The 16,297-nt window shown below is 60.7% G+C and overlaps 1 protein-coding gene across 1 annotated transcript in view; it reads right to left on the bottom strand.

Annotated features, from left to right (window-relative positions):
- Window positions 1-52: 52 nt before the first annotated feature.
- Window positions 53-16,297, bottom strand: part of IGLON5 (IgLON family member 5) — a 17,943-nt gene continuing 1,698 nt past the window's right edge. The window contains exons 2-8 of the mRNA XM_077747128.1: window positions 8,683-8,785; window positions 7,576-7,808; window positions 4,441-4,560; window positions 3,001-3,135; window positions 2,720-2,840; window positions 2,061-2,215; window positions 53-1,424 (exon numbers count right to left, since the gene is read on the bottom strand). Coding sequence (XP_077603254.1) covers window positions 1,336-1,424; window positions 2,061-2,215; window positions 2,720-2,840; window positions 3,001-3,135; window positions 4,441-4,560; window positions 7,576-7,808; window positions 8,683-8,785 — 956 coding nt within the window. The 3' untranslated portion in view covers window positions 53-1,335. The remainder of the gene's footprint in view (window positions 1,425-2,060; window positions 2,216-2,719; window positions 2,841-3,000; window positions 3,136-4,440; window positions 4,561-7,575; window positions 7,809-8,682; window positions 8,786-16,297) is intronic.

A 16,297-nucleotide genomic window follows, 5' to 3' on the forward strand; every position in this document is an offset into this window, starting at 1 on the left:
GAGGTGCAGTCACTGCCCCTTGCCCCCCTGCCCCTGCTCTGAGCTCCCCCCCCCCAGCTCTGGGTAGTGTGGTTTGGGGTGAGTGTTTATAGTGGGTCTCCCAGGAGTCAGAGCTGGTGACTTGACACCTTGGTCTGGACTGGGGATGTCTGTGCAATGCCTCTCTCTTCCGCACTTTGTGTGATGTGTGCCAAGATTGCGTATTCCTACCATAGAGCTGAGGTTACAGCCTCTCAGCACGCCGTCCTGACAAGATGCCCACCCTTGGGGGAACACAGCTGGTCACCAGCTACAGTGCAGCTGGAGCCGGGGGGCTATTGCTGGTCACAGTCGCTGGTGTGTGTGTGTGTGTGTCTATCTGAGCGTGTGTGAGGGCAGTCAGGTCAGCCTTTGGGAGGTACAGTTGGAGAGGCCAGGGAGTGGTAGACCAGCGAGCCCACACCTGTGGGAAGCTGCGGGGGCACCGGGGGCAGCTGGTTGGTGCTGCAGGTGGCCAAGGGAGCTGGGGAGGGCAAAGCACTGAGACAGACAGGTGACCACAGGCACCGGTCCGACAGTTGGATGGAAGCACCGATTGGCCCAGAGCGGGCCAGAAAGTCAGGGTGGGGGGCAGGGAGAGTGGGAAGGTCTCAGGCTGCTGAGCCAGCGATGGGGCCTCTGGCTACAGGCAGCTGGTGGTTGACAGCAAGGAGGCCCGGAGCCAAGATGGAGATCGCTCACCTGCTCACAAAGGCTGAATGATAGCTTGACAGGTGAGTGTGACACCCCTCCCCACCCCCAACCTGCCCAGGAGACGCTCTCTTAACAGGGAGAGGAAAGGGTGGGGTGCGTGCATATATTGGGGAAGCAGGGAGCCTGGAAAACCTCCCCTCACAGCTTCAGCCACGAAGCCCACATACCTACCTCCAGCCAGAGGAGAGAGGCAGCAGCATTGGGGGGCAGTGGGCATGGGGGTGTTAGGGGAGGGAAGATTGCTGAGCCCCTCCCCCCCACACATACACACACGTGCAGGCTCATGCTCACACACACCCACTACATACACACGATCCAGTTGACAGCCTGAGCTAAGAGAGGGGTGTGGGGTGGCCGGGGGTGGGTCACAATCGGAAACGTGAACGGTGGCGAAAATGGCTGTAGAAAGATGCATAATTTTGCGTTATCCCTCACAGTGATGGGTTCTCCAAAGAGCTTTCCTCCTCCTCCTTCCCCCTTCTTCCTCCTCGGTGGCAGAGAGCTCTTCCGCCCCCTCGATACCCACGGCGCTTGCTCTCCTTTTTTCTCTCGCTCTCGGCCTCAAGCCCCTCGCAGGGGGAGGCGAGCCGCACTGGGTTCTTCCTACATCCTCCACCACAGCCAGCCCAGGGCGGAGAGGAGGGTCAGGGGCCCGGGGGGCCTCGGGGCTGAGTTCTCCAGGGATCCTGGGCCTGGGGAAAGACAGAGGGTCACGGGGGTGGCCTGGGAAGGGGAGACTCCGTGTATGTCTCCTGGTGCCTTGTGTCTGCCTGTCTCCGGGAGTCTTTTTTGAGCCTCCTTCTCCAGAGGCCTTTCTGGGGCTTTCCCTCTGTGCCTGCTCTTCCCACTCTGCTCTGAGTCTTACTGTCTCGCTGATTTTTTGTTTCTGTCTGCCACTCAGTCCCTCTCTCTTATTCATCTTTCCTAGATGTTCTTTTTCACTGCCTCAGCCCGGGACTCTCTCCACATCCGTATTTCCGTCGTACAGCTTCAGTCTGTCCAGTATTGGCCACTAAGCGTCTTGCAGTCAGCACGTCCGAAATGGTCCTCTTGACTTTCCTCCCCGAGACAGGCTACTGCATGCGTCCCAGCATCTCTCAACTTCAGCACTTGACCTTGTCTCCTTTGGGCACTGCTGTGTCTCCAGCGCCCAAAGCCCTCCCCTTAGTGGGCGCTCAATGAGCCCACGTTCGTTGAGGGAATGAGTTTCTTGCGCAGTCGCCTTGCTTGGGTCTCAGGGTCAGCCTCTTTCCTAAATTGGCGTTTGGTCTGGGGACAGTCCCGGCCCCGCCCCTCTCCCTGGCCCCGCCCCTCCCTCTCGGACGCACGCAGGAGCCTCATGGAAGCGCTGGAAGCTCCAAGCAGGTTGGCCGCGCGACAAGTGTAGTTGCCGTAATGCCGGGCGCTCACGTTGGCGAAGAGAAGCATCGAGCGGGTGCGCTCCGTCTGCACCTTCAGGCCCTCTGCTGTGCCGCTGATCAGCCTGCCGGGGACCCGGGTCAGGGACTGGGCCTCGGAACCCTGGCCTGGGACCCCTCAGGGCACAGAGCCCGCTCCACGGGCTCTCAGGCTCCCCGATTTCTGGACCCTACCCCAGAGACCCCTAGCCTCAGGCTCTAGCCCCACATGGATCTCCGGGCCACTCCCACTGACACCCCTCTCCAGGCACCTCTGCCCCTCAGGGTCACTGGACCCTCCCGGTGTGTGCCCCCAATCTCTACCGGCTCCCAGATTCTGCTGGACCCCAGCCCCAATGGTCCTCTGAAGCTTCCCCGCCACATCCTCAGCATCGACCCCTGAACTTCTCCCTGAATAGCCTGAGACCAGGCTCTAACATTCACCATTGTGACACCCGTTTCCAGTAGGTCCCCACAATCTCGCTAGAAGCTGGACCCCATCCCCTAGAAGCTGGACCCCCCAGTTCTCCAGACCTAGGGCTCGGCCACGTCCCCACCCCCACCCCGGCCGGACGCGGTGCTGTCCTCACAGTCTGTCATCCTTGTACCACTGGAAGTCCGCAGGGGGCACTGCCATCGCTTCACAGCGCAGGAGGGCCGCCCGGCCCAGGGCTGTGCGGGCGCTGGTCACGTCCGTGATGGTCGGAGGATCTGGCGAGGGACGACAGTCAGAAAGTTCTCCTAGCCAGGTGGGGACTGGGGTCTGTCCCCACCCCCGTCCTCCCTCCTTCCCAGGAGTCCAACACGCCCTTTCCTCCTCCCCAGGGGCCCGGGGCCTGCCCTCTCTCATGCCCAGGGCCAAGGGGCTTACAGTTGACTGTGACCAGCACACGGCGGCTGTCTGGCGCAGAGTTAACGCCGTTGTGAGTCATGCACTCATATTCCCCCGCCTGGCCCCGCTGGATGTCCGAAATCTCCAGGATCTCGCCCTCTGAGGTGAAGCCGTCTGTGCGGGGAGGGAAGGGGTGGGGGAGGGGCCGGACACAAACACTTAACACGGGACAACACGGGCACAACACGGACACACATCAGCGGGGCAGGCACCGCAGGGCCTGGAGTGCCCGGGTCAATGGGAGCCAGGAAGGGTTTGCAGGGGTATCTGGGTAGGGTGTGGATCAGCAGCCCGGGATCTCTGCTAGGGGAATGAGGGTCTGGGGCTTAGTAACTAGAACCCAATGGGGAGGGTCCTAGAATTTGGGGGTGCATGGGATCCAGGGATCTGGGAGCTCATGATTCAGACCATGAGGCTTAGAGTACCCAGTGGGGAGACTCCCAGGATCTTGGTGCTCAGAAAGATCCAGATAATACAGACCCAAGGCAGGGGGTGAGGGTGTGAGGTAGGGGGTGGGGGTAGATCCAGAGTTCTGGGATCTAGTTCTTGGGTTCAGTGAATTAGGATCTAGTGATTGGGATCAGCAGTCCAGGTATATGGAGTCTCATGACACATCACTGGGCTCAGAAGACCCTTTGGGACTAAGAGATCGAGGAATCCAGGATCTCAAGCTGGGGCTTCTAGGGCTCAGGTGACCCAGTGGGAAAGAATCTGGGCTCTGACACCTCGTTATTGGGCTGAGTGATTGGCACCACTGGTCTCCAAAGACCAAGTCAATGAGGATCTAGGGATCTGGGGAATAGGGGTGGAGATGTCCAGCATCTGGGCTATCATGTTCAGGTCCCTTGGTGCTATGTCTGGGGTTAGCCTAGAGCAGGATTCTCAGCTCCATCACCAGCTGGNATTAGGTCTGGGATGGGTCCAGGATGTGTGTTTCTGTCAGGCTCCCAGGTGATGCTGCTGTTGCGGGTGGGGACCAAACTTTGAGAAGCGCTGGGCTACAGAATCCAGCAGAGGAGATGTAGAGAGGCGACCAGGAGATGGGAACCAGGGCAGAGACCACAGGCTGTACCTCGACTCAGGGTTCGTGGCAGGGATTCAGAACCCAGAATTATGTGAGCTGGTGGGGGGGGAGACCAGGGATACTAGGGTGGGGACAGGCGGCAGGCTGGGGCCTAGCAGACAATTTAGGGGAAATGGCTCAGGTCTGGGACAGCAGGTGGTGAGGCTCTAAGGCCCTGGGGGCTGTTGATAAAATAATGGGATCAGGTGTGTGTGGGGTCAAACCATGACAAAGATTAGGGGGATCAGGGAAGGGGGAAAGGGAAAGTCTGGGAGTCTAGCTAGGGATATGGGGAATCGAGGGGCCCAGGTTGTGGAGTGGGGAAAGGGGCTTTGGGTCAGGGGAGGGGTCCTCACCTCGGAGCTGCCTCCAGGTCACTGTGGGCTCCGGCCGTCCCACGGCCAGGCAAAGCAGGTTCACGTTGCCTCCCTCGTTCACCGTCACAGGCGAGGAGATGTTCACGATGCGGGCGGGGACTTCAGGTCGGGAGGGGAGAGGTCGAGAGAGGGTGAGTATGGCCTCCCAGGGCCCAGGAGCCCGGGGCCCTGAGCCCCTCCTCCCTCAGACCCAGGAGTCCAGACCCCAACCCCTCCTCCCTCAGACCCAGGAGTCCTGACCCCCAGCCCCTCCTCCCTCAGACCCGGGAGTCCTGACCCCCCAGCCCCTCCTCCCTCAGACCCGGGAGTCCTGACCCCCCAGCCCCTCCTCCCTCAGACCCGGGAGTCCTGACCCCCCAGCCCCTCCTCCCTCAGACCCGGGAGTCCTGACCCCCCAGCCCCTCCTCCCTCAGACCCGGGAGTCCTGACCCCCCAGCCCCTCCTCCCTCAGACCCGGGAGTCCTGACCCCCCAGCCCCTCCTCCCTCAGACCCGGGAGTCCTGACCCCCCAGCCCCTCCTCCCTCAGACCCGGGAGTCCTGACCCCCCAGCCCCTCCTCCCTCAGACCCGGGAGTCCTGACCCCCCAGCCCCTCCTCCCTCAGACCCGGGAGTCCTGACCCCCCAGCCCCTCCTCCCTCAGACCCGGGAGTCCTGACCCCCCAGCCCCTCCTCCCTCAGACCCGGGAGTCCTGACCCCCCAGCCCCTCCTCCCTCAGACCCGGGAGTCCTGACCCCCCAGCCCCTCCTCCCTCAGACCCGGGAGTCCTGACCCCCCAGCCCCTCCTCCCTCAGACCCGGGAGTCCTGACCCCCCAGCCCCTCCTCCCTCAGACCCGGGAGTCCTGACCCCCCAGCCCCTCCTCCCTCAGACCCGGGAGTCCTGACCCCCCAGCCCCTCCTCCCTCAGACCCGGGAGTCCTGACCCCCCAGCCCCTCCTCCCTCAGACCCGGGAGTCCTGACCCCCCAGCCCCTCCTCCCTCAGACCCGGGAGTCCTGACCCCCCAGCCCCTCCTCCCTCAGACCCGGGAGTCCTGACCCCCCAGCCCCTCCTCCCTCAGACCCGGGAGTCCTGACCCCCCAGCCCCTCCTCCCTCAGACCCGGGAGTCCTGACCCCCCAGCCCCTCCTCCCTCAGACCCGGGAGTCCTGACCCCCCAGCCCCTCCTCCCTCAGACCCGGGAGTCCTGACCCCCCAGCCCCTCCTCCCTCAGACCCGGGAGTCCTGACCCCCCAGCCCCTCCTCCCTCAGACCCGGGAGTCCTGACCCCCCAGCCCCTCCTCCCTCAGACCCGGGAGTCCTGACCCCCCAGCCCCTCCTCCCTCAGACCCGGGAGTCCTGACCCCCCAGCCCCTCCTCCCTCAGACCCGGGAGTCCTGACCCCCCAGCCCCTCCTCCCTCAGACCCGGGAGTCCTGACCCCCCAGCCCCTCCTCCCTCAGACCCGGGAGTCCTGACCCCCCAGCCCCTCCTCCCTCAGACCCGGGAGTCCTGACCCCCCAGCCCCTCCTCCCTCAGACCCGGGAGTCCTGACCCCCCAGCCCCTCCTCCCTCAGACCCGGGAGTCCTGACCCCCCAGCCCCTCCTCCCTCAGACCCGGGAGTCCTGACCCCCCAGCCCCTCCTCCCTCAGACCCGGGAGTCCTGACCCCCCAGCCCCTCCTCCCTCAGACCCGGGAGTCCTGACCCCCCAGCCCCTCCTCCCTCAGACCCGGGAGTCCTGACCCCCCAGCCCCTCCTCCCTCAGACCCGGGAGTCCTGACCCCCCAGCCCCTCCTCCCTCAGACCCGGGAGTCCTGACCCCCCAGCCCCTCCTCCCTCAGACCCGGGAGTCCTGACCCCCCAGCCCCTCCTCCCTCAGACCCGGGAGTCCTGACCCCCAGCCCCTCCTCCCTCAGACCCAGGAGTCCTGGCCCCCAGTCCCTCCTCCCTCAGACCCAGGAGTCCAGCCGATATACCCTGTCTTTCTGATAGAATTCCTGTGTTTCTCCCTTGCTTCTGGGTCTGGCTCCCTGTCTAACTGCTGGTCTCTGCCTTGCTCATTCTCAGTCTCTGTCTCCCTCTCTCTACCTTCATCCTAACTTGTTTCCTCTCCCTTCCGGTTTGACTTTCTCCCTTATCTCTATGTTTATTTATTAATTGTTATTATTCTTGTTTTAAACAATTAGTTTATAGAACAAATACTCATAGGGCGCCTACAACATGGTGACCCTGTTCTAAATGTTTCACAAAAATTAGTTCATTAAACCTTCACTACCCTACCACCCTCTGAGGTTAATGTTGCTATTTTATTTTTTAAATGTTTATTTATTTATTTTGAGAGAGAATCCCAAGCAGGCTCTGCCCCATGCGGGGCTCAAACTCACGAACTGTGAGATCATGCCCTGAGCTGAAATCAAGAGTCAGACGCTCAACCGACTGAGCCCCCCAGGCGCCCCAGATATTGCCACGCTCATCACTTCTAACACGGATGGCTCTTCCTTCCCGCCATTTGAACGGTGCTCCAATCAGAACGGCCTGACCACATAATATGCCAGAGTTAAACCAATGGGGCGCTTTTTCTTTTTCTTTCCTGGCTGAGCATAAAATAAACAGGCCCCTTCTGGTTGACGACCTCTTGGGTGTGTTGCATGACATCATCCCCATTTTGCAGACGCTCAGGGTCCCTCAGCAGGGGGTGGCCTGGCTCATCACGGCCCCGCTGGGCTGCCTCTGTCTCTGGGTTCCTGTGTCTCAACGGCTTCCTGCCCTCAAGACCATTTGTGACGCCACGTGGGGCAGCAGCCTGAGCTCTGTCCCCTGTGCTGTCTCTGTGTCCTGCCCCCTCTCTCCCCAGGGCCTGGAGCAGTGCCTGCACATAGCAGGTGCTCAATCAACAGAGCTGAGTGAATGACCGCGATCTTCCTCTGAGCACGCCCTCACCCTGTGGCTTCCCTGTCCTAGAAGCTGTCCTGCTAAAGGGTCACTTTCTGGGTGCCTGTCCCTCCTTCTGCTTGGCTGAAATCTGCGAGGCCAGGGGGTGTGGCTGCCTCGCACACCACGTATCCCCAGGATCAGGGGGCGGGCACCTGGTGAGGATACGGAGGGCCCTCCACCCTCTCCGCCACCCAGGGCTCACCGTGGACGATGAGGTAGACCTGAGTGGTGTACGGCTGGTGGCGGGTCTGGAAGGAGCAGGTGTACAGACCCTCATCGCCGAGCCCCACCTGGGTGATGAGGATGGAGAACTCCTCGGGCGTGTTGACGAGCAGCTGTACCCGCGGGTCACTGGTCCAGCGGTCGTTGCCCGCGTACAGGATGTTGGAGCGGTTCAGCCAGGCCACACGGGTTACATGCTCGTCGATGAAGCAGCTTCGAGAAGGACACGGGAGGAGGTTTTTTCTCTCCCGCACCCCAGCCTGCCCTCCCCAGGTTCTGCCGTCGTGGGGGCTTGGAGGTGGGGAGAGGAAGGCCTCCTGCGTGGCCAGTTTCCACTGAAGCCCTACGAGGCAGGGCTGACTGTGCCCACCCTCCAGGTGGGTAAACTGAGCCTCAGAGAGGGAAAGTTTGAGCCCAAGTGCACAACAGAATGGTAGCTGATGGTTACTGAGTAGTTGCGTGCTAGAAACTGTAAAAGTATCTGGGGCACTCTGGGAGACAGAAAGACAGAAATGCAGAGAGATGAGAGACAGAGACCCAGGGCGGGGGACAGAGACCCAGAGGGAGGGGGACAGGGACCCAGGGAGAGGGGCCAGAGGCCCAGAAGGTGGGGACAGAGATCCAGAGAGAGGGAGGCAGAGATCCAGAGAGGGGGACAGAGGCCTGGAGAGGGGGGCAGACCCAGTGTGGGGGGAGCACTGATCTGGGGGGAAATAAGGTTGGCTCTCATTTGTTAAGCAGTCACAGTGTGCCTTGCTCTCTGAACTCAGAGAGGGTGTACAAAATCTTGAATCCCCACAACAACCTGTACAGTGCTTATCATTCCTCTACCCATTTGACAGATGGGGACACTGAGGCCCAGGCAGGAAGCCAGGCCCAGAGTCCATGTCCCTCTCCACCTCTCCTGAGTGACAGGGGCCAGACTGTGCCTGCAGGTGAGGACCAGCTTCCTTTAAAGAAAGTGAGGAGCAGGACTGGGTGACCTTTCGAGTCCCCACGATGGGGGGGGTACCGCGATGGGGGGGTACCGCGATGGGGGGTACCGTGATGGGGGGTACCGCGATGGAGGTTACCATGATGGGGGTACCTGAGGGTGGCGTTGTCACCTTCGCACACCGTGTAGTTGTCCGCAGGAGAGCTGAACTCCAGGCTCTGGGACAGCAGCCCTGTGGACGGGAGGGCCGGTTCGGCTCAGCAGCTAAGCAGGGGCCGTGCACGTGTGCAGACACACACACGCACCCCCCCCCAACACACAGGGACACCTCCCACCCCCACCGGCACACACAGCCATCCGTGTTTCCGGTAACACACAGCAGACGTGCTCAGAGCAAACGCACGCAGCATGTTGCTTCCCACAAGCCCACACTGACTCAGACAGACACGGATACACAGATGCGCATGCCTCCAGACACACAGATACGTATGCACAGATTCACACGTGCGTGAATGCATGCGCACAGATACACACGTGCACAGCAGACAACATGCACGCAGGAACACACGCATGTGTACACACAGCGGCACGGATATTCACACACACACACTCAGAGTTCAAGAATAAACGATACATATACCGATACCGACAGACACATACACATATGCAGTGAACACAGATACACACACGCATAGACACGGGTACACGTGTAGGCACCTGAGTTCAGCAATGCATGGAAACACACACAGAGCCACTCACATACGTGTATGCAGACACCCAGACACATGAACGCAAGCACGTGCACACAGACACAGATGCGCGTATCTCCACTCCACCCGTCTATCAGAGACGCACAAATACACCCTCTGGGCTCCGTGTGCAGCCACACGCAGACCCCGGCAGCCACACGCGCCTGCCCGTGCTCAGGGGCACACTTGCAGGTGCACGCCCATGCCTGCCCGCGCCCTCCAGCGCCACTCATGGGCACCGTCGCCGGGCAGAGCCCCCACCCCCACCCATTCATCTCTCTGTGGACCGTGGCCAGCGGGCTGGACCGGAGCCAGGGAGTGGGGGCTGGGCATGCGGAGGCGGCGGCTGGAGACGGCATCAGGCGGGGAGAGGAGGCCGGATGACCTTGGACGCCAGAGGAAGGAGGGCCCTGCATGGGGCTGCCCTGCCCCCGCCCCGGCATGAGGAGCTAATTAATCTAATGAATTAATTGCCCGTGCCGTCCCCAATGACTCCCGGGGGCCCTCTCCATCAGCAGCCCCTCAGGACCCGGCTGGGGCAGAGCCAGTGCGGTGGGCTCCCCGGGTCCCCCGGTTTGGGGTGGACCGTGCAGCCCCTTAGCCCGGCCAGAGTCACTCCCCAAGCTGTGCAGACTGGATGCTGCCACACGGCCCTGGTGACAGCAGGAGACGACCAGGGGACGGACACACACAGGCACAGACACAGCACCAGGGCCCGGGGAAGACACACAGAGCCAGGGGCGGGCCGGGCAATGGTCCCACACGCTGACACGGGAACAGCGATGGGGTCTGCTCGGAGGCAGAGGGGCACACACACTCCTGCTGACACGCAGCCCAGGACACCGCCAGCACAAGGTCACCCCACCACACACTAGATCCACACGGTTGTGCTGCCGACAGCCCACCNCACAGGAGCGGTTACAGCCCCATCCAAAGGGCCATCTCTCCCTCTCCCTCTCTCCCTCTCCTCTCCCTCTTCTCTCTCTCTCCCTCTCTCTCACCTCCACCCCCACTGGCCTAATCAGTCACACTGACACTGCCAGCCAGAGGGCCACGCTCACCGGCCCACGCCCCCGCACTCTGGAAAGTCGTGCAGAAAGCTTCTGTGAACAGTGAAACAGTTACACAGGCACGGCCTCGCGACACAAAGGGGCTGCCCTGGGCCAAGAATCCGGTGCACACAGTCCCCTACGATCTGATCTCACACACACACACACACACACACACACACACACACACGGGATTGGTCACACTCCTGCTCACACACTCCCAGGCCAAGGCCGGGCGATTCTTTACTGTGGGGACTGTCCTGTCCCTACAGCGGGTCTGCGGGGGCTGTGTAGTGTGGGGTGTGTTCTTCAGCAGCACCCCTGTCCTCTACCCACTAGATGACAGTAGTGTCCCCTCACTGCACAGCGGTGGCAACCACATGCGCCTCAGGCACTGCCGGATGCCCAGCAGAGGGCAAAACTCCCCCCTCCCCACCCTGTGACAGCCACTGTCCAAGGTTACGGGAGGAAGGAGCGCCTGGGGGTGAGGACGGAGCTGTCCCAGGTCCCCTGGGAACCGAGGGCTCCTGGGCTAAGCCCCTGACCACAGCCAGGAGCCACCCATGGGAGCTGGGCCCACAGACACAGGCAGGCAGGACCTTACTCATATGTCCTGACAGACACACAGACACACACTCCTCCCAGCGTGATCTCTCCGACCCTCAGAGCTGCCCCTCCGCCCCCCCTCCGCCTCTTCCGTGGCTCCCTAACTCCCCCAGGACAAAGGCCCAGCCCTGCAGCCTGGATCTGGGGCCCCAGCGGGGGTCACTCTCCTGCTTTGTCTCCCCTCATCGAGCGTGGCCCAGCTCTGTGCTCCCCACTTTTCTCTTCACAGTGCCACTGTTTACGGCAAAATGTTTCTGCTTCTCCAGGGGATGAATAATGAGGCCTCTCCTAGGAGACACAGCCCGTATGTGCCCATAGGAGCTCCTGCCCCGCTCCCAGGCCACCTCGGGTCAGACTCCGCTGCCTCCCCCCCCTGCTCCTCCAGGCCAGGGCCTGGCTCAGGCCATCTGTGTCCCCGGCACGCCCGGCTCCAGGCTCAGCTGAGGGCAGTCCCGGCAGACTTGTGATGGAAGAATCCACGTCTCAGACGGGTCTTGAACCCCCGGTCCCTGTGTCTATAAATCTGGATGTCATGGGTCTGCGTATCTGTCTCACGCAGCTCCCAGACTCAAGGATCAGGGACCCCCCTCCCTGATGTGTGACCTTGGGCAAGTCCCTTCCCTTTTCTGGGCTTTAGTAAGGGGAGGTGGGGGCGGGGATAGTCATTCCACCACCCAGTCGGTCCCTGAGCAAGGCTTGTCCCTCTGTCTCCGTCCTGATCACCCTGGATCCGGTCTGAGCCTGCTTCCCTCGCCAGAAGGGAGGCCCTCAGGGTGGGGCCTGGGTCTGACCCACCTCCAGGGTTCCAGCATTGCTGGCTCTGGGCCTGGCCCTTAGGAGGCCTCGCGAGATGTTTAATGTATAAACAAACTGGCGCACATGAGATCCACTGTGTAGGAATTCTGCTTGGAGAACTCTCTCTCAATTCTGGGAAGCCCTCCCTACCCCTCCCAGCCTGGTCTGTATTCCCACAACGCCTGGACTACCTCGATTAGAGCTCATATTACACACTGTGGTGGCCATCTGTGTCTGTTTCCCCCATCGGAGTAGAAGGTTCTCGAGGGCAGAGCCTGGGTCTGACTCAGGCCTGTGTCCTCAGCATCTCCCAGCACAGGGCCTGACCCTGGAAGGCCTCGGGAAATTCTTGTTGGAAGAATGAATGTAAACAGATACCTACGACAGGCGTCTCCAATCTTCAACTTCTACTCATTCTTCAAGACCCAAACTCAAATGCCCCCTCCTCTGGGAGGACCTCCCTGACTGTTTAGGACGGAGTCTCCACTCTCTCTACTGGATCCCCTCTGACTCAGCCGGGACAGTGTTCAAGGGCACCTCCCCCACCTAACAGGTGTCCCCCAGGAGCCCGATTCTTGGCTGTGACCCCCAGAGCTGGGCTTAGCTCAGAGCAGGCACGTGTCTCAGCACGACCAGCGTTGAGAGGCCACCATTTCCTGTCTGGGGGTCCCCTGGACAGTCTGAGCCTCAGTTTCCTCATCTATGAAAAGGGGGGAAAAACAGCAGCTCTTCCCTCTGAAGGTTTTGTGAGGGATTCCATGAGAACATGCAAGAAAAACGTTTAACTCAGCGCTTAGCAGGCAGAAAGGGCCCAATAAACGCTAGCTGCTCCTAACAGCACCTTCTTTTTTAAGAAACATCTATTGCTATCCCTGGTTCGGAGTCGGTNGCCCCCCAGGCCCCGCCCGCCCGGTGTACAGGTGCCCCGTCAGCACCTGCTCTCACACACTAACCATGCCAGTACCACCAGGCCGCTGAAAGAACAGACTCGAGAACCGGGTGCCCGGGGTTCAAGTCCCAGCTCTGCCGCTTCGTTGCACAAATTACTTTCACGTCCCTGGGACTCAAGGATCCCCCTCCCTGTGTAAACAGGACCATCTCCCGTGCTTGTGGTGGGGAGGACGAAAGGAGGTCACCCAAGCAACAGGTTCAACGCAGAGCCTGCTGGTTAAGAGCCTGCCAGCCGCTATAGGTGTGCCGGCTGATGGGATGATGAGGCGGCAGGTGGCAGTCTGTCCCAGGGCGGGGGTGGGGCTGCGATGGTGACCAGAAGGACAACTCGGGTCTCTGCCAGTCTGGACTGGTAGCCGGCCAGGGAGCAGGCTTGAGGGCTTGTTAGATCAAGCGATGAAGGTCACAGCTAGGTGAGTTTCCTCCCCTTAAGAGAGAAAGATTTCTGGGGCGCCTGGGTGGCTCAGTTGGTTAAGGGTCCGACTTCAGCTCAGGTCATGATCTCACGGTTCGTGGGTTCGAGCCCCACGTCGGCCTCTGTGCTGACAGCTCAGAGCCTGGAGCCTGTTTCAGATGCTGTGTCTCCCTCTCTCTCTGACCCTCCCCTGCTCATGCTGTCTCTCTCTCTCTCAGAAATAAATTAAAAAAAAAAAAAAAGAGAGGGATTGATTTCTAACAAGATGGAGGGCCCTGGGCCACCCCTCAAAGGGACGTAAGTGAACCTGGGACCCTCCAATGGGGGGATGCTTGGATACCACAGTCCTGGAAGCCACTCATGGGAGCCAAGGCCCACAAGCGTGTGTGACTGCAGGGGTCACCCAGGGAGCTGTGGCAGAGGGGAGGCTGGCCCGAGGGAGGGGTGTGGTTCCGGCAGGGAAGAGCCAGAGAGAAGACCCTCCTCCTCTAAGCTGAGCTTGAAGTGTAGAGGCCTTTCCAGCACCGATGCCCGGACTCCCGGGGTCTGGACGCTGAGCCAAGAGCCCTGGGACTTCCCATAACACGTTGGCTGCTCCTTTGTGCTGGTTCCCACCTCAGGACCTTTTGCCTCCACTGTTCCCTCCGGATCTTTGAAACGCTGACTTCTCTCCATTTAGTCCGAACTCCCCTCCCAGTGGCTCAGAGGGGGCTTCCTCAACCACCAGAGCCCACATGGTCAGCACGGCCCCCAAGTCACTCTGACTTTTTTAGGTTACTCATCACTCTCTGAAATGACCTGCCGACTGACTTGCTTGCTTTGAGGTCGTGATCTGTCTCGGCCCACTAGGACAGAAGACCCTTGAGCTGGTCTGGCTTGCTCACTGCCGTGTACGTATAAATCCCCAGTGCCCAGAACAGCGACTTTGTGCACAGTAAATATCTGTCAAATATCCAGTCCAGACAGACCAGGGGCCCAAAGGGCCCCGCGGAGTGGGCAGCACACCTGGTTCCGCCGGCCCCACGCCACCTAACAGCCCACGCCAGCCGGCCAGGAAGCAAAGGAGCTGCCTGCACCATCTCTGGAAGTGAATACGTACGTGGCTGTGAGTGTGTCAGCGTGGGTATGAGTGTGTGTGTTGGCATAAAGAATTTAGGAAAGAAATTAAAAACAGAATGATATCTGTGGATGCCGGGGAGCTAAGGTTAAGTGGAAAAAAGTCAGTGGCAGAGAGACGGGCTTATTTTGTTTCTATCTCGGGGAAATCGTGAACAAACAAGCCAGTACCTTACATACGTTCAACTCTGCGTGTCTGACTTCGCATGAGCAAGGGAGACCCTGGCTCTCTCTGGGGAGTGCGCTCTGGGAGGGGTGGGGCCGGCACAAGGTGGATTTGCTCTCTCCACACTTGCTCACTTGCAGGCATTCCTTCCGGAATTTGGAAACCGGCAAATGAATCAGAGAGGAGAGAAGAGGCATTTTCGTATGCGTGGACCTGGGCTTTTTCTCAGAGCGCCCAGCTGTCAGTGGGTGGGGCTGCCTGGCTGCCACCTAGCTCCGTCTCAGCCTGTCTCCGCTTGTCCCCAGATCTCCCACGAGGAACCCAGGGCCCAGGAGTGGGAAAGGACTTGACCTAGGTCACAGACCCCCTCCTGCCTCCAAGAGGCTCCCAGCCCAGGATGTGCGCGTACAAAAGTGGTTTCTGGGATCTGCAAGACTCAAAGTGGAAAGTGGGAAGTTATCTTGAGACTCAAGGAAAAGAGGGGGTGGGAAAAGGAAGAGGGGAAGGAAGGGAGTCAGGAGGGTACAGGGTATGAGGAGTGGGGGAAGGAGGAGGCAAGAGGCAGGGCGAGGACAAGGACAAAAATGAGAGGTGTCAGTGGGGACGTGAATTGAACAGAACAGGGACCAAGGCGCATGTGAGGGGGACCAGGAGGAGACAGGGACACGCGTGTGTGACAATGAGAAACAGTCCTCCAGGCAGGGAGGGCCAGATGTGAAATTGTGCTGAGACCAGCAGGGACGGAGAGACAGAGACCCCGAGAAAGAGACAAACAGGCTGTCCCCCAGAGCTAGGGAGCCTCTGGAAATGACCTAGAGAAACCGAGTGTCAGAGGCAGACAGGCAGACAGGCAGTCAGAGAGTCAGACGGTGATTCAGACCGGTCAGGCTGGAGGAACGCTCCGACCTCAGACCCGCTGAGCCTCCAGCCAGCTGAGGCCCCCGGGGCCGGGGGTCCCGAGCGCACACGGACAGGCGTCCTGCACGCACAGGGCCGTGTTTGTGTGACTGTGGGTGTCTGCAGGTGCGGCTCTGGGTCAGACTCGGTGACGGGTGTTTATGTGTCTGAGCGTGACCCGCTGTGTGTGGGTGGGAGGCTGAGAGTGTCTGCCTCCCTGAGACTGTTGGGGACGCAATGTTGTCCCCGATTGTGTGTCCCTGACTCTGGATCCGTGGTTCAGGGCAGGGCCTGGGGGAATCCTCCAGAAGCACCAAATTAACCCTGATGCCTGCCTCCTTGCTCTCTCCTTCTCTCCTCAGGGGGCACCTCCTGGACCATCCCGGGCTGCCGGCCCAGTGGGGACACACAAGGACTAGCTGCACGCCCGCTATCCAGAGATGGCCCAGGTCACCCCTCCCTACTCCACACAGCAGCCCCCAGCCCCCCTCCTGCACCCGCGGGACTGAGGTTAACCCTTTGACCCTGTGTTAACCCTTCCCTTCCCTTGCTTCTCAATCTGCCTCTCCCACCCTCAGTCCAGCCTCTGAACCCTGCAATTCACATCTGAGTCCCCAGCCCAGGTCCCCAACTTCCTGGATCACCAGCTCCTTTCCCCCCACATAACTGCAACCTCCCAAACACCAACACTTTCTCCCAACCTAGATGACCCAGCTGGGAGACCAGAACCCCCCCTTCTTTTCCAGGCCCGGAGGTCTGCGGACACCCCTGCCGCCCTCTCTTACAGACCCTGGGAAGGCACCATCCCCCCACCTTTGCCCAGAAACGCCTACCCCCAGCCCTCAGGCCAGGACCCCCTCAGGGACTGTCTTCACTCAGAGAATGTAGACCCCCGACGGGGCAGCTCACTTCCCCTCCGCACCCCAACTCAGTTCAGAGATCCTGCCCAGGGACCCTTACTTTAGCGTTTGATCCCCCCTCCCTGGTAGGGGGCCGCAGACTCCCGCCCCCAGGCCGGGATCAG

Source organism: Crocuta crocuta, unplaced genomic scaffold, assembly GCF_008692635.1.
Source record: "Crocuta crocuta isolate KB4526 unplaced genomic scaffold, BGI_CrCroc_1.0 scaffold334, whole genome shotgun sequence".
NCBI classification, from domain to species: Eukaryota; Metazoa; Chordata; class Mammalia; order Carnivora; family Hyaenidae; genus Crocuta; species Crocuta crocuta.